The 20,251-nt window shown below is 43.1% G+C and overlaps 1 protein-coding gene across 2 annotated transcripts in view; it reads left to right on the top strand.

The window, feature by feature from the left end:
• Window positions 1-20,251, top strand: part of PEL1 (Eukaryotic release factor 1 (eRF1) family protein) — a 105,573-nt gene that overhangs the window by 59,434 nt on the left and 25,888 nt on the right. For both annotated transcript variants that reach the window (XM_087670792.1, XM_087670791.1), the window contains exons 6-11: window positions 14,463-14,508; window positions 14,609-14,684; window positions 14,776-14,851; window positions 15,450-15,482; window positions 15,569-15,637; window positions 15,721-15,827. In XM_087670792.1, the coding sequence (XP_087526918.1) occupies window positions 14,463-14,508; window positions 14,609-14,684; window positions 14,776-14,851; window positions 15,450-15,482; window positions 15,569-15,637; window positions 15,721-15,827 (407 nt within the window). The remainder of the gene's footprint in view (window positions 1-14,462; window positions 14,509-14,608; window positions 14,685-14,775; window positions 14,852-15,449; window positions 15,483-15,568; window positions 15,638-15,720; window positions 15,828-20,251) is intronic.

The raw sequence follows: 20,251 nt of genomic DNA, 5'->3' as shown, positions 1-20,251 counted from the left end.
AACTCACCATGGCTTGTAACCCTCATGTATGATGAGGGCCCAAAATGGTAGAACTCCTGTGGGAGGAGATGGGGTTGTTAGGGAAATGCTCAGGCTGCCATTGTCAATGTGGAGCATCCTCTCAAGCGGGAGGGATCACTTTGCTATTGTTAAGAAGCCATAGGTGTGTGGAACGCATCACCTCCTGAGGGGGGGCCTAGGGTGAGGGATAGTAGAGTGTGGATGGGAAGGGATGGCCTGTGGAGGGAGACTGCGGAATCGTGGATGGATGGGGAGGGTCTGGAGGGTGAGAAGGCAGTCCATCTTGTAGTGGAACATGCTTTGAAGCAGGCTTTGATTTGGGGGGAGGGGGAGTGTTGGCAGGGGAAGGGGGTAGGGGTAATGCTACCCATGAGTGGGGTGCAGGAAGTGTGCACTGTTGTAGGGAGGCACATTGATGGTGTGTGGTACCCCTTCCAAAGGTGCCCTCTCTTAGTGTAACGTGTCCCCTTAGTATCATCCAGGACACGTCTTAGTAGTCCATCGGAAAGGATGTCTAGAAAGCTCTGCCCGGCACTCCCATGGAATGTTACGGGATTTGCGATCTAGGTCTTTCTGCGTCTGCCACGTAGCGGAAGTATCCTGGCCGTTCCCACATAGGATCGACTGGAATTAGGGTTTTTCTGACTGGTCATTAACTAACAGCAACTAGCGTCGGACCCGAGCGAACTACTTTACACAGAAATGCCACGTCCGAAGCGGATTTATGTTGTACTTGGTTCAAGGAGAATGGAAAACGAGAGGGATGCAAAGCTCAACCTCACTGCCATAAGGCATAGTCTCATTCCGTTCCCCTAAAACAGCGTAAATCGGGTAAGACATAACTCTAGGTCATTGCTTCCGTTATTCGTTTTCTTTGACGATCATCCTGCTGTTCTTTGAGAAAAGTTCCCGGCTAACCGAGACCACCCAACCGTAGGACGGACCCATGGCCCATCCTTTGCACTTTCCTTGGTTTGTTTTTAGTTATGTAATTATCTAACACATTGATTTGACATATAACAATTAGCTTCTTTAATTAAACCATTAAGCACTGGTTCCTTCACGTAATCTTATCACGTGACATAGAAAAACAATATCAAGCAAGCTCTTTATTAACATTTCATCATTTTATGTTTGAAATACAATGAGTTTTGCCCGTAGGCTTGTTCATAATCCACCCGAAGGCTATCCAGTAATCCGCAGGGATCACTATTCCAAGCTTCCACCTGTAAACTAGTATGCGGGCCTCGAGATCCAATCCTGAGTCACGTTAGCCTCTTGCGCAGGACCCGGAAGGCGAGGGATTTATGGCCAGAGCCCCCCCTGGCACCCAAGTGTTCTCCTGCTCCAAGTAGAGCTCAACAGATAGACCTCTTGCGGCGGGTTCGGTCCATGTTCTCGGCGCGGTCAACAACCCCCTTGGTTAGGGTTAGGCAGGTAGTCGGGGGTAACTGAAACTGCCTCTCCCTTCAGGCCTTTAACCTGAAGTATAGGTATTCATTTAGTTTGTAATTCATAACTCAAATAGTGCTCTAAGATCTCTAGCAAACACAAACATTTCCAGTAAACAACCGTGTTGTTCGGCAAATTGCTAAGGAATTATTCTTTCCTTTTGAGTGTATCAGCACTCGTTCCCAAGGTGTCTTGTAACTTGGCGAGATCCTTTATAGTCCGTATTAGGGCGCACCTTATTAACCTAACTTGGTCAACCCTAAAGTTCATTAGATACTTTAGTTTCGAGTTTATAACTTTCCTTATTTAGAAGGATATTCATGAATACGTCCTTTTGCAAGATAACTTGCGTAAGGATCTACCATCCTTGTTGAGATTATTTACCCTTTCGTCTTGTGAACCAGTCACAAGACTACATGACTTCAAACTTGCTGCGTACGTCCTACGTTGAAATAATCCGTTTAGGTTTCTTTAAGCTGTCGTATGTCGAACCTAGGGTTTCTTTTTAAGAACCTCAGGGATAACCCTAGTTCTTTATCTTTACGAATTTATTGACCCTACAATAAGGAAAGTAGTTAAGTGCTTAAGGTATGGATGTTTCTTTGGTCTTTAAATCATTTCCAAGGCATATTTTTGCGGGCATGGTATTTCTAAGTTTAGATTGATTTGGTTATCTTTTGGAAGGTAATATTGATCACCTCATTACGGTTTTGTTATCCTTGTGACAATTGATTTTTCAGTCGGTACAGTTCAATTTAATCTTCTTTTTTTTCCTTGCAGACGAACTCATGCCAATTATCAATCATTTCCCTTGCTAAGATGTGCAATTAGCAATGATGACTTCCTAGTAATTTGAGCAACGAAAAGAACCTTTCATGAATTTAATCATTTACAATGATTCGTTGCAAAAAGGAATAGGACTAATGGTGCAAGATACAATTTCTATACCTTCAGGATTTAACTGAAATAAACTACTATAGTAAATAGATAATCTTGCTCGTAATTTATAATGCATGATGCTATTCGAAGGAAACTAAGTTCTATACATTATCATTCATTCAAATAAGCTAAACTCCTTCATTATAAATAACTCGGACAAATATATATCCTATCCCTAACAATTTCTCTTTGCATGATTGACTTAAAATCGAATTAAAGCTAAGAAGGAAAACCTGGTTTTGGGGTGAGATATCCACATGGATACCGGGGGATGAACCTCCCGCAGCTACACCTTGGACTTTCTTAGGCGGCATCGTAGTTCAAATGTGAAGGTAGCTTTTACTCTTTCTTCTTGAATTTCACCGTCTCTCTTTCGAGGCAAGGTGTCATTAAAACGGTTGATCACGAGAAGGAATGATAGGACCTTTAGATTCCTAGATTCTTCGGAGAGGAAAAGATTTACAAAGCCTAAGAAGGTCCTATAGGGTCTATACTTGGCAAAAAGTTTATGGGTGAGTGTGGTTTTGCAACCACACGAACCCTTGGAGAACTTTGGGTTGGGGTAAAAGGTATAGAAGGAAATTATTTTCTTTCCCTGCACCTCCTCTACTTTTTCCTTCTCCTTCCCTACTCCTCCTCCTTCACTCCTCTTTTGTTTTCCTCCCTTTTTAACCTTCTACCTCCCTCTATTCCTTCTCTACTCTTCCTCTTTTACTCCTTTCTTACTCTTCTTTATCTTTTCCTCACCCTCTACTTCTTTCACACTACTCCTTTCTCCTTCACTCCTCTCTACTTCCCTTCCTTATCTTTTACTTCCCTTCCTTATCTTCTACTTCCCTTCCTTATCTTTTATCTTTTCCCCACTCTTCCTCCTTCACTCCACTCCTTCTTTTCTTTATCTTTTCCCTACTCTTCCTCTTTTACCCCGCTCCTTCTTTTCACTCCCTCTACTTTCCCTCTTTTACTCTTCCTCACGGGCTACTTCTGCCTCACGGGACAACATCCGGGCCCATGATGATGGTTTGGATTTGGGATCCAGGGGGAAAAAAGGAAGAAGTAATGGGGACATGGGGATAATAAAAAAAAACTTAGGGGGTTGTGTAAAAAAGAGTTGTGAGGGGGGGATAAAAAAATTTAAAAGGGATATAAGGGGGGGTAAAAGGGGGCTTGGGGTTTAAAAACCCGGGAAAAGGGGAAATGAAAATTCAAAGGAAGGGGATATGAGGGGTGAATGGGGGCTTGATTAGTCCCCCCCTCAGGAAGCTTCCTAGAGAAGCTTCACTGACGTGGGGGGGGGAGGGGGGTAGCCAGCCGTCCATTGGCTACGAGGGCAGCAGTAGTGGCGGTGGCTCGACAGACCTTCTACTGCCTTCGGCAGCGACACGAGGCCTCCTCCTCTTCTCAGCGCATGTGGACGGCAGCAGCTTAGTATCCTCCCTTCTCTTCTCAACGCACGTTGACGGCAGCAGCTTAGTATCCTCCCTCTTTCTCCATAACTACGGCCCTCTCCTCTTTATATAGGGGAGGGGAGGGAATCCTCCCCCCCTTGCTTGTCAGTAAGCATGGAGAGGGCCCTGAGCAAGCTCCAGCGAGGAGCTTGCTGGCCCCCCCTCCCCTCTATTCCATATCGATCCCTGTAGCTCTCGCGGAGTCACGGCACAGCACATGCGCCGCCATGAAGGTGGAATTTTTTTTTTTCCTTTTATTTATTTAATATATTACATTCTCTTGCCCTTAAAAGAATCGAGATGTCCTCATCTGGAGATAAACTGGGGGTATTGATGGTTGAGAGTGCCTTCATCTACCCAATTGGCATCCTCCTCGGGATAATCTTTCCACTGGACGAGATATTCTCTCAAGGTTCTGGATCTTAACTGTCTCTCCCTAACATCTAAGATCCTATCCGGCCTTAGTTCAAGGACTCCTTGACTAGGCATTACAATTTGTTGGTCATCAAGTACATGGTTAGGGTTGGGTACATATTTTTTTAATAGGGTGATATGGAATACATTGTGAATCTTTAGGTTCTCAGGGAGTTGCAATCTATAAGCATTGGGTCCTAGGCATTTGAGGATTTTGTACGGCCCACAATACCTTGGACTTAGCTTCTTGCACTCTCCTAGGGATAGGGAACTCTTTTTAGGGAGTACGCGAATGAAGACCATGTCTCCTTCTTCGAAGACTCTTTTTTTACGCTTCAAATCTGCGTATGCCTTTTTTCTATCCTTGGCCGCTTGTATGTCTTGTCTTATTGACTTTATTTGATCATCTATGTCTTCCAACATCTGTCTTGACGCTTCAACCCTTAGGGTTGGATCAGAAAAGTTTAGAGGACTTCGACAATCATGACCATATAATACCTGATAAGGGGTCATCTGAATGCTCTGCTGGTAAGAAGCATTGTAGGTAAATTCAACTAATGGCAAGTATTGAATCCACCTCTTCGGCTCTCGACAGCAGTATACCCTAAGTATATCTTCGATGATTTGATTTACTCGCTCTGTTTGGCCATCCGTTTGGGGATGGTATGCGGTGCTAAAACAGAGTTGAGTTCCAATAGCTTCAAAAATAGCTCTCCAGAAGTGTGATGTGAAGAGAGAATCTCGATCACTAATGATTCTTCTAGGTAACCCATGTAGCTTGAATATCTCCTTGATAAACAATCTTGCGATGTCGGAGGCTTTATAGTTTGTCTTTACTGGAATCAAGTATGCAACCTTGGTAAGCATGTCAACCACAACCATAATGGAATTGTATCCTCCTTGGACTTGGGGTAAGCCCACAACAAAATCCATACTGATGAATTCCCATTTCATTTGGGGAATATCAAGTGGTTGCAGTTTCCCTGGCATCATGACATGTTCGGCTTTGATACGTTGGCAAGACAAACACTCAGTGATATATTTGAGAACGCCACCTTTGAGCCTCTTCCAATGGTAGCTCTTCCTAACTGCATTAAGAGTCTTAGCATAGCCAGGATGTCCTGCGAAAGGGGAATCATGAGCTTCCCATAATATCTTCTGCTTAAGTGACTGGCTTGCTGGTATACACAGCCTTGTTCTGTAGTAGGCAAGTCCATTATCAATGGAAAATTCCTGATACTTAGCTTGCAACTTTTGATTCTGCTTCTTGATAGATATTTCCTTTAGCATTGTTTGGTAGGTCAAATCATGGCATGCTTCCTCTCTAGCTAGTTCAAGTATAGGGTTGTTTGGCATAGATACTTTTGTAGCCAGAGATCTGGCCGTTGATGGATTCTATAAGATTAGGGAATTTAGGAATGCCTTGCGACTGAGTGCATCGGCAACTACATTCTCCTTCCCTGGTCGGTACTTGATTTCAAAATCATATTCCTCCAACACTTCAATCCACCGACGTTGCCTCATGTTGAGCTCGTTCTGGGTAAAAATCCATTTGAAACTCTTATGATCAGTTACTAGAGTAAACTTGTTACCCAACAGGTAGTGTCTCCAAAGCTTTAGAGCATGGATGACAGCTAGTAATTCCAGATCATGCGTGGCATAATTCTTTTCATGACTCTTCAATTTCCTTGAAGAGTATGCTACTGGATGACCTTCCTGCATAAGTACACACCCCAAGGCAAGAATGCTAGCATCAGTTACTACCTCGAACTCCTTATTGAGGTCAGGAAGTTTTAGAATAGGTGCCGATACCAAACTTTGCTTCAATTTGTCGAAGCTATTTTGTTCGGAAGTTGACCATGTAATGGAAGTCTGCTTCTTTAGTAAGTCTGTAAGAGGTGCTGCAATCAAAGCATAGTTTTTGATGAAGACCCTATACCATCCTGTCAATCCAAGAAAGCTGCGTATTTCTTTGACAGATACTGGTATTGGCCATTCAAGCACATCTCTGAACTTGGCTGGGTCTACTGATATTCCTTTTGATGATACTATGAATCCCAGATATTCAATCTGACGCTTGAAGAATGCACACTTTTTCATTTTTGCATACAGCTTATGTGACCTCATTGTCTCAAGGACAATCCGAAGTTGAGGTTCATGATCTTCTTCCTGTTTAGAATAGACTAAAGTGTTATCGAAAAAGACAAGCACGAAATCATCAAGATATGGTCTAAAAATATCCTGCATTAATCTATTGAAGGTGGTAGGTGCATTTGTAAGTCCGAATGACATAACCAGGAACTCAAAGTGCCCATATCTTGTATTGAAGGCCGTCTTTGGAATATCATCTTCCTTGATCCTTATCTGATAGTAACCTGACCTGAGATCAATCTTGGAGAAGATCTTTGCACCCTGAAGACGATTAAGAAGCTCATCTATTCTCGGAATAGGATACTTGTTCTTGACTGTTGATTGATTCAACCCTCGGTAATCAATACATAGTCGAAGTGTCCCATCTTTCTTTTTTTGGAATAGTACTAGAGCTTCCCACGGTGAATTGCTAGGCCGGATGTAACCCTGATCTAATAGTTGCTTGAGTTGTTCCTTCAACTCAATTGCTTCTGGTATGGACATTCTATAAGGTCTCTTTGCAATTGGTGCAGCTCCAGGCACTAACCTAATCTCATGATCCACTTCTCTTTGAGGCGGAAGTTCGGTCAACTCTTCAGGGAATATGTCAGCGTATTCCTTTAGCCAAGAAGGTCCTTCGTGAGACTCTTGCTTTTGATCTAACTTGTTGAGTTTGATCAAGTAAACGGGTAATCCTTTTCTGACTCCTTTTATGATCCGAGATACTTTGGCCAATTGGATTCTTAGCACTCCTGCCTCACCTTGAGTTGTGACTAATGCCCTTTTAGAGTTTCGAAAGGAAACTTGACTCTTTTCACAGTGAATGTGGGCGTCGTTGGGCTTAAGCCAATCCATTCTGAGTAGACACTTATGGATACCTAAATTCATGACTCTAAATTTGACTGAAGTCTTCTTTCCTCCCAAAAAGAATTCCACCTTAGCAGTTTGCCTGGTACAAGTTACCTCACGACCATTTGCTAATTCCACAAGCAGGGTAGGTGCTTCTACTGTGGCTATTCCTAATCTTTTTGCACATGCTGGTGAGATAAAGGAATGTGTACTGCTACAATCAATCAAGGTTTTGAAACCTTTACCTTGATAGTCCGACGGTGTCTGAATCACCGAGAAGTGGCGATTCGGCCATTTCTTGTGTAAAGCGGCATGGATTGTCGCTCTTTCGAATTCTGTTTCCATAGTCGGATCTTCCTCTTCTTCTTCTTCGCATCTTTGCCTATTGGCAATGCAGGCGGTTCTTTCTCTTCCAGGGGTAGCGGTTCATTGACCACGGCCTGCTCCTTGGAAAGGCGTTTGGCGATGTTCTCCGCTGAGCTTGGGACATTGCCTCTTGAAGTGACCGGGCTCATTGCAGTGGAAACAACGGAGGTTTCGGCCATTACTTTGAGTAGGAACAAAGTTGTTGACGTTATTTGTTCTTGCTTTCTTTCTTTGTCCTTGATTATGACCTTGAACTCTCTTCATTTGAGGTCTGAATGCTCCTCTGTTCGGGTTACTATAAGACCAAGTTTTGTTACCCCTTGGTCTAGCTTGCACCTCCTGAATTATAGGTGCCGCTTGAATGAGTGCATCCTGAAGATCTGATGGAGGCATAGATTCGAGACGGGTATTTACTGGTGGATTTAATGCCGCACAAAATTTGGACACCTGCTGCGTCATGTCCATCTGTGGCGCATACTTTAAAAGTGAGACGAATTTAGAGTAGTATGCGTCAAGAGTGAGTCCTAGCTGTTTTAGCTCGTAGAATTCATTCATTTTCTGCGTACGATATGCAGGTGGTAAGTATCTTCCCTACACGGCTTTCTTCATCTTTTCCCAGGTAACGGATCCCTCTGAAATCCCTTGATCCCTGCACCATTGCTTCCACCAAAGTCTAGCTTCGCCGGTGAGCTTTAACTTGGCGAGCATGGTCTGATTGGTAGGTGCAGTACCAGCTTCTTCGAAGTAATTCTCCATGGATTCAATCCAAATTTCAGCATCAGCCTGGACGAATCTGCCTCTTCCGTTAAACTTGGGTGGCTTTATCTGCTTGAGGAGGAACTTTTTCTTCTGGATCACAGCAGTACTTGATGTAGGAGGCGAATTTGGAACCTGTATCTGGGGTTGTGCCTGGATAAAGGTTTTCTTAACGTTATTATATGATAATCAACGTTAGCTTATCTTTCATTTTTAGTTCAGCTATCTCGTAAACAATGTAGCTACTTAACTTTTTAACAACTCTTATGCACAGCCAGATATTGATAAAAAGAAGTCTTTATTTGTATTTACATGGGCATAGCCTTTTTGAATACAACGTTTCATGTAATGATAAGCCAATCGTTACATTTAGTTTGGGGAGAACAACGTTGTATTGCATTTGTCTACTGGAACTGTGTAATAGTAGGGTTTTGGGTCATGGATCTTAAGGAATCAATAATTCATTGGAAGTTCAGGATACCCTTTCCGTTGGAATCCATACTTCTCATGGCGGTCCAACACTTTAATCCTGTTGACAGGGATTACACGGGTTACTTCCTCATATACATATGAGTTCATCTCAACCCTCTGACCTCGGATATGTACAGTTGAATTTACGTGAGCTTCCACAAAAACGAACAGCTTCACGACCTTCAAGTCTTCTAACCACTTGATCCTCTTTAGGTTGGTCTGTAGATAAGCAAACCGGTAGGCGGCTATATAGTAGATTCCTGAAGACCCCGCCCATCTTCGTTCTATGTATAAGGGTGATGGATTATAAATTTGCTCCAGGATGTTTATCATCCCAATTTTTTGTCTATAAAGCGGAGAATGCATTGCAGTCATAAACATGACCTGAAATACCAAAAACTTGTTCCACGCTTCATAATTCTGCAAGACAGCATTGAAGGTAAGAAAATGTTTAGACAGCAACGATTTCTTTACTTCATTTTATTGAGATCTCATAAAAACAATTCCGTTGTTGGTCGGCTCTGATACCAACTGTAACGTGTCCCCTTAGTATCATCCAGGACACGTCTTAGCAGTCCATCGGAAAGGATATCTAGAAAGCTCCGCCCGGCACTCCCATGGAATGTTACGGGATTTGCGATCTAGGTCTTTCCGCGTCTGCCACGTAGCGGAAGTATCCTGGCCGTTCCCACTTAGGATCGACCGGAATTAGGGTTTTTCTGACTGGTCATTAACTAACATCAACTAGCGTCGGACCTGAGCGAACTACTTTACGCAGAAACACCAGGTTCGAAGTGGATTCACGTTGCACTTGGTTGAAGGAGAATGGGAAACGAGAGGGATGCAAAGCTCAACCTCTCTGCCATAAGGCACAGTCTCGTTCCGTTCCCCTAAAACAACGTAAATCGGGTAAGACATAACTCTAGGTCATTGCTTCCGTTATTCGTTTTCTTTGACGACCATCCTGCTGTTCTTTGAGAAAAGTTTCCGACTAACTAGGACCACCCAACCGTAGGACGGACCCATGGCCCATCCTCCGCACTTTCCTCGGTTTCTTTTTAGTTATGTAATTATCTAACACATTGATTTGACATATAACAATCAGCTTCTTGAATTAAACCATTAAGCACTGGTTTCTTCACGTAATCTTATCACGTGACATAGAAAAACAATATCAAGCAAGCTCTTTATTAACATTTCATCATTTTATGTTTGAAATACAATGAGTTCCGCCCGTAGGCTTGTCCATAATTCGTCCGAAGGCTATCCAGTAATCCGCAGGGATCACTATTCCAAGCTTCCACCCGTAAACTAGTATGCGGGCCTCGAGATCCAATCCCGAGTCACGTTAGCCTTTTGTGCAGGACCCGGAAGGTGAGGGATTTACGGCCAGAGCCCCCTCCTGGCACCCAAGCGTCCTTCTGCTCCAAGTAGAGCTCAACGGAGAGACCTCTCGCGGCGGGTTCGGTCCACGTTCCCGGCGCGGTCAACAACCCCCTTGGTTAGGGTTAGGCAGGCAGTCGGGGGTAACTGAAACTGCCTCTCCCTTCAGACCTTTAACCTGAAGTATAGGGATATTCATTTAGTTTGTAATTCATAACTCAAATAGTGCTCTAAAATCTCTAGCAAACACAAACATTTCCAGTAAACAACTGTATTGTTTGGCAAAACTGCTAAGGAATTATTCTTTCCTTTTGAGTGTATCAGCACTCGTTCCCAAGGTGTCTTGTAACTTGGCGAGATCCTTTATAGTCCGTATTAGGGTGCACCTTATTAACCTAACTTGGTCAAACCTAAAGTTCATTAGATACTTTAGTTTCGGGTTTATAACTTTTCTTATTTAGAAGGATATTCACGAATACGTCCTTTTGCAAGATAACTTGCGTAAGGATCTACCATCCTTGTTGAGGTTATTTACCCTTTCGTCTTGTGAACCAGTCACAAGACTACATGACTTCAAACTTGCTGCGTACGTCCTACGTTGAAATAATCCGTTTAGGTTTCTTTAAGCTGACGTATGTCGAACCTAGGGTTTCTTTTTAAGAACCTCAGGGACAACCCTAGTTCTTTCTCTTTACGAATTTATTGACCCTACAATAAGGAAAGTAGTCAAGTGCTTAAGGTATGAATGTTTCTTTGGTCTTTAAATAATTTCCAAGGCATATTTTTGCAGGCATGGTATTTCTAAGTTTAGATTGGTTTGGTTATCTTTTGGAAGGTAATATTGATCACCTCATCACGGTTTTGTTATCCTTGTGACAATTGATTTTTCAGTCGGTACAATTCAATTTAATCTTCTTTTTTTTCCTTGCAGACGAACTCATGCCAATTATCAATCATTTCCCTTGCTAAGATGTGCAATTAGCAATGATGACTTCCTAGTAATTTGAGCAACGAAAAGAACCTTTCATGAATTTAATCATTTACAATGATTCGTTGCAAAAAGGAATAGGACTAATGGTGCAAGATACAATTTCTATACCTTCAGGATTTAACTGAAATAAACTACTATAGTAAATAGATAATCTTGCTCGTAATTTATAATGCATGATGCTATTCGAAGGAAACTAAGTTCTATACATTATCATTCATTCAAATAAGCTAAACTCCTTCATTACAAATAACTCGGACAAATATATATCCTATCCCTAACAATTTCTCTTTGCATGATTGACTTAAAACCGAATTAAAGCTAAGAAGGAAAACCTTGTTTTGGGGTGAGATATCCACATGGATACCGGGGGATGAACCTCCCGCAGCTACACCTTGGACTTTCTTAGGCGGCATCGTAGTTCGAATGTGAAGGTAGCTTTTACTCTTTCTTCTTGAATTTCACCGTCTCTCTTTCGAGGCAAGGTGTCGTTAAAACGGTTGATCACGAGAAGGAATGATAGAACCTTTAGATTCTTCGGAGAGGAAAAGATTTACAAAGCCTAAGAAGGTCCTATAGGGTCTATAGTTGGCAAAAAGTTTATGGGTGAGTGTGGTTTTGCAACCACACGAACCCTTGGAGAACTTTGGCTTGGGGTAAAAGGTATAGAAGGAAATTATTCTCTTTCCCTGCACCTCCTCTACTTTTTCCTTCTCCTTCCCTACTCCTCCTCCTTCACTCCTCTTTTGTTTTCCTCCCTTTTTACCCTTCTACCTCCCTCTATTCCTTCTCTACTCTTCCTCTTTTACTACTTTCTTACTCTTCTTTATCTTTTCCTCACCCTCTACCTCTTTCACACTACTCCTTTCTCCTTCACTCCTCTCTACTTCCCTTCCTTATCTTCTACTTCCCTTCCTTATCTTTTATCTTTTCCCCACTCTTCCTCCTTCACTCCACTCCTTCTTTTCTTTATCTTTTCCCTACTCTTCCTCTTTTACCCCACTCCTTCTTTTCACTCCCTCTACTTTCCCTCTTTTACTCTTCCTCACGGGCTACTTCTGCCTCACGGGACAACAACCGGGCCCATGATGATGGTTTGGATTTGGGATCCAGGGGGGAAAAAGGTAGAAGTAATGGGGGCACGGGGATTAAAAAAAAAAACTTAGGGGGTTGTGTAAAAAAGAGTTGTGAGGCGGGGTAAAAAAATTTAAAAGGGATATAAGGGGGGGGTGAAAGGGGGCTTGGGGTTTAAAAACCCGGGAAAGGGGGAAATGAAAATTCAAAGGAAGGGGATATGAGGGGTGAATGGGGGCTTCATTAGTCCCCCCCTTAGGAAGCTTCCTAGAGAAGCTTCACTGATGTTTTTGGGGGGGGGGTAGCCAGCTGTCCGTCGGCTACAAGGGCGGCAGCAGTGGCGGTGGCTCGACAGACCTTCTACGGCCTTCGGCAGCGACACGAGGCCGCCTCCTCTTCTCAGCGCATGTCGACGGCAGCAGCTTAGTATTCTCCCTCCTCTTCTCAGCGCACGTTGACGGCAGCAGCTTAGTATCCTCCCTCCTTCTCCACAACTACGGCCCTCTCCTCTTTATATAGGGGAGGGGAGGGAATCCTCCCCCCCTTGCCTGTCAGTAAGCATGGAGAGGGCCCTGAGCAAGCTGGCCCCCCCTCCCCTCTATTCCATATCGATCCCCATAGCTCTCGCGGCGTCACGGCACAGCACATGCGCCGCCATGAAGGTGGAATTGTTTTTTTCCCTTTTATTTATTTAATATATTACACTTAGTTGGGGCTGCTAGGGAGCTGTTGGCCCCCTGTAATGGCGATGCTGGTCTCGTGTGAATCTGTCATCATCCACTGCAGGATGAGGCTCGGTCTAGCATTCCATCTCATGCTAAGGGGGACTTACAGCTGGAACGAATGCACTTTGTAGAATGATATCCAAAAGCATGTCATCTGAGACATGGCCTAGGCTGCACTATGATGATGGCTTGTTAGCTAACTAAGGAGTTGCTGGCTTCAAACTCCAGCACTTTGGTATATGCTTTATGTCTGCCACTTTGACATGAACCTTTGGCACGCTCACTCTTGTCATTGCATCCCCAAAGGATGCTGGAAAGACAGTGCCAAAAAGATGACCGAAGTCCACTGGTGGGCCATATTCTACTACCAAGCTTGGGAAGAGGGGAGTAATAGGGTGCCTAGGGACTTGTGATGAGAGCCAAAGGTGGAGATTGTGAAGCAGTTGTACCATAGAACCATATAGATGACCCAGTTTGTGGACACAAGGGAGCTATCAACAATGAGCTGTTTGTGCCACATCTATCAAAGTGAGGCAAACCTTGAAGATGCCTTGCTCATCAGCACTGCCTTTGCTATGCACAAGGTGCCAGTGCTGCATGTGGCCCTATCCTTGGAAGAGCTTCAAACAATCCACGCCATGGAGGAGATTCCCAGGTCGTGGGTCAATCCGCTTCCCAGGCACAGCTAAGTGATCGGCTTCACTCTTCCCTGTAGGGGGGATGATTGGGGAGTACCCATGGGTTGCACTGGTGTTGGACTAGAGGTTTCATTGCCTGCTTTCTTTGAGGACCTCCTGAGCGAGCTTCTTGTCAACCAGTGGATTGAAGGCTGCTACAGAGAGAGGGAGCAGCAGTTATTCAGCCGTGGGGAAGTGGCAAGGTGGGGCAAAGGAAAGAGTGGAAAAGAATGGAAAGTGGCTGGTGGAGGAGGTGGAGCAGCTGGAAGGTGCTGGTGTGACTGGCCAGGTATGTGCTTTGAGCAGCGCTGGAGCAGAGCAGTTGAGTGGCAGCAGCAGCTGGTGGCCAGGTGGCAGCTTGAAGAGGGGCAGGTGGAGAGCAGTGATGGCAGCAGGGGGCACTGGTGGCAGGCAACTGTGATGATGTTGGCAGCTAGGGTGACAGGCGGAGGTGATGAGGAAAGGGGCAGTAGTGGTGACAGGAGAGGGAAGCAATGGAGACAGGTGGTGAGGTGAGGGCTGGAGGCAACATCAACAACAGTTCAGGCGGGAGGGGGGCGCTTCATCACATGAGTGAGAGACTGTCCTCGATGTGTATGTGAGATAGGAATTCTCTTTATACATGAAAACCTACCTTGTCCCATATTAGTTAAGTGGGATTGGCTGCACAACTTCTTCAAAGTGTTTGAATCTTTCAGTTTTGATGGCATCTGATTAATGGAGCATATGTTTACATTTTTGATCTTGAGACTTCACTTCTGTGATGCAGGATTGTTGGGATTCTATAGCAGTTGATACACTAAGGTTAGCCTGTGGTGAGTTGTGGGAAGTTGGTGCATGTGCAGTGGTCACCATTTTGGCCTAGATGCTCTCCAAGAGTTGGCTTCATGTTTGAGCTGCAAAATTCTCTTGCAGATCCTGCTGCAAGTGCTGAAGTTGCGGCAATTATGCTTCAAGAAGGGCTGGCCTTTATCTGTTTGGTTGGCCAAAAGTATGTGTTTATGCCAAATGGTCTTTGCTTGCTCACACTTCTTGAGAAGAAAATTGTTTGACCTGATCTATCAGTTTGTGTCATGTGGCAGTGTCACTACAACAAAGGCAAAGATTGAAACTTCGATACCTCGTAAACATGGACCTGCAATTGCAGGATATGAAAAGGTGACATTTCATCATGTTTGCAAGTGATAGTTAAGGTGTAATCCAAACATATTTTTATAGCAATTTAGATCAATGTTTGCAGGATTCAAATCAATCTTTCTAGTCACATGAGCTTTCATTATGTGCTAAGTAGGTCTGCTGGTTGCTAGATTTGCTTTGCTGGCTTGGATCCATTAGGCATGTGCCTGCTTTAGTGCTTGTCACAGCACTGTAGCTGTGCCAGATGAATTACAGCACGGTTTCTCAAAATGACATCTTGTTTGTGGTACATTTAATGATCAAGTCTTTCCAGTTAGAAGGCCCTTTAAGCCTTCACGGTATGCTAGATTGTGACCTTCACAAATCCCAAGCTGTGGGTGATAGCAGTGTGGTACACCAGCCAATGGTTTATTGAACAAAGCATCAGAAGCCCTAATGCTGCATCATATGACTTATTGTCAGTGATGCTCTTAGTAGAGTTTTGATGTTGGACGGATTAGTCATACTAACAAAGAGGCTTAATCATGTTATCTGGTGCTGTCAAAGCATAGTCCTGATGATGTTAGCTCACCCATTGTCTTTCTGATGCTGATGTTGGCTCACCGATTTTTGATAGCAGGCTGTGAATAAGTTCTTGGAGAATGTTTTACAGGTTTGTCTTGTCTTTGGCACATGTTCGAATCATATTTGCTTTATGCATCCGTTTACAATTTTTTCAATGTCTATATTCTGGTGCAGGCTGTTCTACGAAATATTGATTTCAGTGTTGTTCGCTGTTTAATTATTGCTGGTCCTGGATTTACAAAGGTAGTTCTTGTGCTGATCTCATTGCAGAGGCTTTGCTTAGAATACAACTATCTATGACATTGTGATGAATGGTCATTTCACAGGATCAATTTTACACTTACATGCTTACCGAAGCTACAAAGAGGGAGCTAAGGCAGATAATTGAAAATAAGTCAAAGATTATTCTTGTGCATGCCTCATCTGGATACAAGTAGGTCCCATGGCCTTCTTTTTGTCTTCTGCGTTGATTGCAACCATGCTCATATTTGATTGATTGTAGGCATGCTCGTCTGTGAGGATACACAAACACAGAGACTATACGAACCTGACCAAAACAATTAACCAAGACAAAAATGCAAATGAAGAAGAGGGGTATGAAGAATGAATGCTGAATGCGACAGAGATACATTGGTCCACTGAAGGAGCGGCGGCTGTGTCCAATGGCCACTGTCTCATGGAGTGGACTGAGGGAGTGTTGAAAAGTCTCTCTCTGGGAACAGTTCGTGAGTGCAGTGAACCAGCAATCTTGATGCTAAAATGTTATGTAGACAACTTTGGCAGCAGCATACACAGAGGACTATCCCACATAGCAGGTCAAGGAAGGATAGATGATGACAGAGGGCTGAAGACAGTAGCGTAGCAGGCTAGAGTGACAATTGCAGCAAGGCTGATGGCTAGAGAATCAACATGCTGTAGTGTGGGCAGCAGCTGTAATCAATGTGCAGGGGATGAGAGTGAAAACACAACACAAAAATGGGTTAGAGATGCAGGCAACAGTTCCTGGATGGTGTAGGGCAGTAGGGCGGCAGCCTGATCAGCAACAAATGATGAGAGATGATCACAATGATGATGTGAGAGAAGAGAGAAGCTGGCAACATTATCTGAGGCAACAAGTTATTGAGGAGAGCCGGCAGTGGAGTGTAAGTGTGGGATAAAGAATGAAAGTGGCAGCACATACTAAATCCCCTTTTATAGAACTTTGTGAGCTAGTTGTCCCACTACATTCTCTCAACTCTCATATTGATTGATGTGATTTTTTTGGGACTGTTTTAAGTGCCAGAAAAATGCCAGAATAATATGATTGATTAAGTGGTAATTGCTTGCGGCCTAAGACTCCCTCTTAGGCCCAAAACTAGTGATGGATGGGAGTGAAAAAAGGCTCTAGTCTCAATCTGAAAGGTGCCACCCCAATTTAAATGCACCTGGCCATGGGTGTCACAAATAGCCCAGGCATCTATAAGGATCGTAGAGATGATGAATATCTTCTTTTGAGTTGCCCAAGAGGTCACCCTAGTCAGACCAAGTGTAACTTCATGGACTAACCCATGGCATTGCACTGTGGGACTAACATTTCTGTTTCTGTCTTGTTTGTTCCTTTTTTCTTGGATGTTTGGCCTGGCTTAGTAGTACATACAAAAGTGGAACCAAAGTACAAAACCATAGTCAAAGGTACCAATGTAGAGGTATGACAAGGTAGATGAGAGTAATTGTCACAAGGAGTGTGGTAGCTGCTCAAAATTGGGTGAGCAATGAAGCTTACCACAACGCATGGGTTCTCATTTTGAGGGATGCCTGCTCTTGTGTGTGTATGGATCCTGCTAGACTGAAGGCAATTCTAATTGGCTCAATTTAAAAATATTACATGATGTTTGTTGTTTTCTTGGACTACCTTCTTATTATTGAAGGTTCATGCACTGTTTTGCAGAGACTGCTGTTGTGTGCACCTCTTCATACTTTCCAGAAGAAGGGAATGCTAGCTTACGTCAGATTCAATTTGATCCTCCGAATCAGAAAAGTCTTTGTAGCTTAGTGTGATGCGTATGGGAATAGTATTAGTGTAGTTCTCATGCAAGATGGACGAGTTGTGGCTTATGAGAGTAGAATTTTATGGGGTTCTGTAAGAAATATGCAAGTTCATGAGAAAGAATTATTAACATACTGGCTTTGATACCCTATGAAGTTACGCCAGGTTTTACAAAGAAAACATTAGAGTGTACAAACTGACCAACACACAATGAACTTGGACAAGAATGCAAAAGAAGATACTGAAGAATGGATGAATGTTGAAATGAATGATGATGAAGGGAATAGATACAATTGACGATGCTCAAGGAGCAAAGGCTGTCCAACAGCCATTGACTCTCATGGGATTGGCTTTGGGAGAGAGTCATCCTTGGGGTAAAAACTAAGAGACCCCAGTGATTTTTAGTTTGTAGATAGGTGGGCAAATGTTTGGTTCATCAAAGGTGAAGAGTTTAGAAAATTGGGTGAATGTTGCGAGAAAACATGATTTTTTGCCATTTTCAGGCAAATTTCAGACCAGAAATATAAATTTTTGGATATACGGGCCATTTTTAGAGTTTTCAAGCCAAACAATTTAGCTCGTTGACTAAGAAAACCTCCAAAAAATAGCCTTTGGGCTTAAATTCGCCCCTAATTTTTACCTTGGGACTTATCTTTTGAGAATGGATCCGAAGCATGACAAACCACCAATGTGAAAGAAATATGATGCAAAGTGCTGAAGACAGTATGGCAATAGATTGGGTGTTGAAACAGTTTTTGGGATGGGAATGAAAAAAATGAAGCAATGTACTGCTTGGTGATAGCCTTTTGAGGTGAAGAAGAACAACTAGTCTTAAAATGGAGTTGTGTAGGTAGTGTCCAGCAGTCGACTGTAAATGCTCCGAACAGTGTAGTATGCTTAACAATTAGGATATTCGCTTATTTTCGAGATTTAATATAAAAGAGAATGAACACTTAAAGCTGAAAATGAAAATTACTCACAAAATTACAGCCATGAAAATGTAAAAGTAATGGAGACAAGATTGAGGGTTGAAGATGGGCAAAACCATCCCCCCCCCCCCTCGAAGGAATGTATTTCTGCTCAACCCAAGTCCCTTAGGGAAGAGCTGAGTTACAATCAACTTGAGAGTGAGGAGAAGTAATTCTCACTCTCACAAGATCATGCAAAGATCTACAAACACACATGCATTATCTATTATGCAATGATAAGAACTGATTTCTTTACAGTATGAGAGAGGAAAGAGGGAAAATCAGCCTTTCTCCATCGTTGATCAGCAGTACATGGATAGGGCTTGCTTCTTGTTGCTAAAATGGAAGAAAGAGCTCGAGAAAGAGGTGCTGTAATGAATTTACAGGTTTGCTGTCTTGTAAAACAGCAGTGATAGAAGAGGGAATATGGAGGAATTTGATAATGGAGAAGTGGGGGATGATGATGGGGATGGATGGGGTCAGTTTCGGGCTATCTGTGGTGGGTGCTGTACATTGGTTTACAGCAAAGAAAAATGATGCTGAATGAAGAAAAACGAGCTCTTATTTATAGGAGGGGGAAGAGCTAGTACAAAAGGAGAAAGTGGAGTAGCACAAGACAAGTGTCCAGCCACATGTCATGAGATGTGACAAGTGGTGGGACACTTGGAAACTTGTGTGACAAGTGTCTTGACACTTGTCTCTTCTATATGGCCTTCCTTTTTGGGCTAAATACTGTCAAGAATAGAAACAACCAAATTTAGTAAGCACAGTCAGAGTACAGAATTTACTATTTTTAGAATGACATCCCTATTTTTTAGGACATGCACATTGTATAAGCATTTCATGATCATGCCATCTTGTTGATTGTAACTATTTGTTCTGGCGGATCTAGCCCATACTTCAAGGCATCAATCATTTCTATCTGCGAGTCTAACCCTGATATGTGTGAGTTCTGGTCATAGGCGCCTAATCGGGCCATATAGGTGGAAGTGTGAACTATCTTTTCTCTAACCCACCGCGTGGGTCCACCATAACTGTGACCACTCATCAGTGGCCAGCTTCAATGCACTTTTCTTTATATCTAATTAGTGCAAAGGAAACAAATTTAATAAATCATTATATAGACAAATTAATGAAAAATGATACAAATTCTGTTTCTATAGAGTTGTGACATCGACAACAGCACCTGTAATGTCGTCGTACTGGCAACAATGTAGGCAGCTATAGGAAGAGGAAAGATAGTTGCTAGAAGATGTACAACAGCTGGGCAGAACCTCCAAATAAGCAAACGGCAGCAATATGAAGTCAGGAAGCAGCCTCTGGGGGTGAGTGGCAACACCATGCAGGTGGGAGGCAGCTTGATGGAGAGGATGATGAAGATGAAAATGAAAATGATGGGGATGGTGATGGAGCTAGCACCAAAGGTGAGGTAATGGGGATAAAAGTGGTGGGAATGCACATTGAGTTTCTATTAATGCATGCAATGTATGGGAAAATGTATCTTGGTATGGCTGGTAGTATGCAAATTCCCATGCACAGTCACATTGTAGAGTTAACTAGATGCAATGCTATATATTAGTTAAGTTGGAATTGCAATAGTGTGAAAGTATAAAGCATCACAATACTTAAGGGAAAGAAAGACCTACAACTTAGTGGAGGTTTGAGGCAAGTAAAGCTAGGGGTAAAGTTTCTATATGCTTCATGGTGAAGCTTTAGCATTGTTTCACCAATAGATGCAAGGTGGATGGAAGAGGATGACTTGGTAGACCATGCTTAGTTGTAACTTTACCAAGATACCTTTCAGTTTGAGTCGACTTTGGTTTGAGCCTCAGGTTTAGCAGAACAGGGGTCTAGAGCATTGCT

This window comes from Lygodium microphyllum, chromosome 28 (assembly GCF_053477565.2).
Source record: "Lygodium microphyllum isolate KBCC chromosome 28, Lygodium_microphyllum_v1.1.10, whole genome shotgun sequence".
NCBI lineage: Eukaryota > Viridiplantae > Streptophyta > Polypodiopsida > Schizaeales > Lygodiaceae > Lygodium > Lygodium microphyllum.
This window is presented reverse-complemented; position numbering and strand designations above follow the sequence as displayed.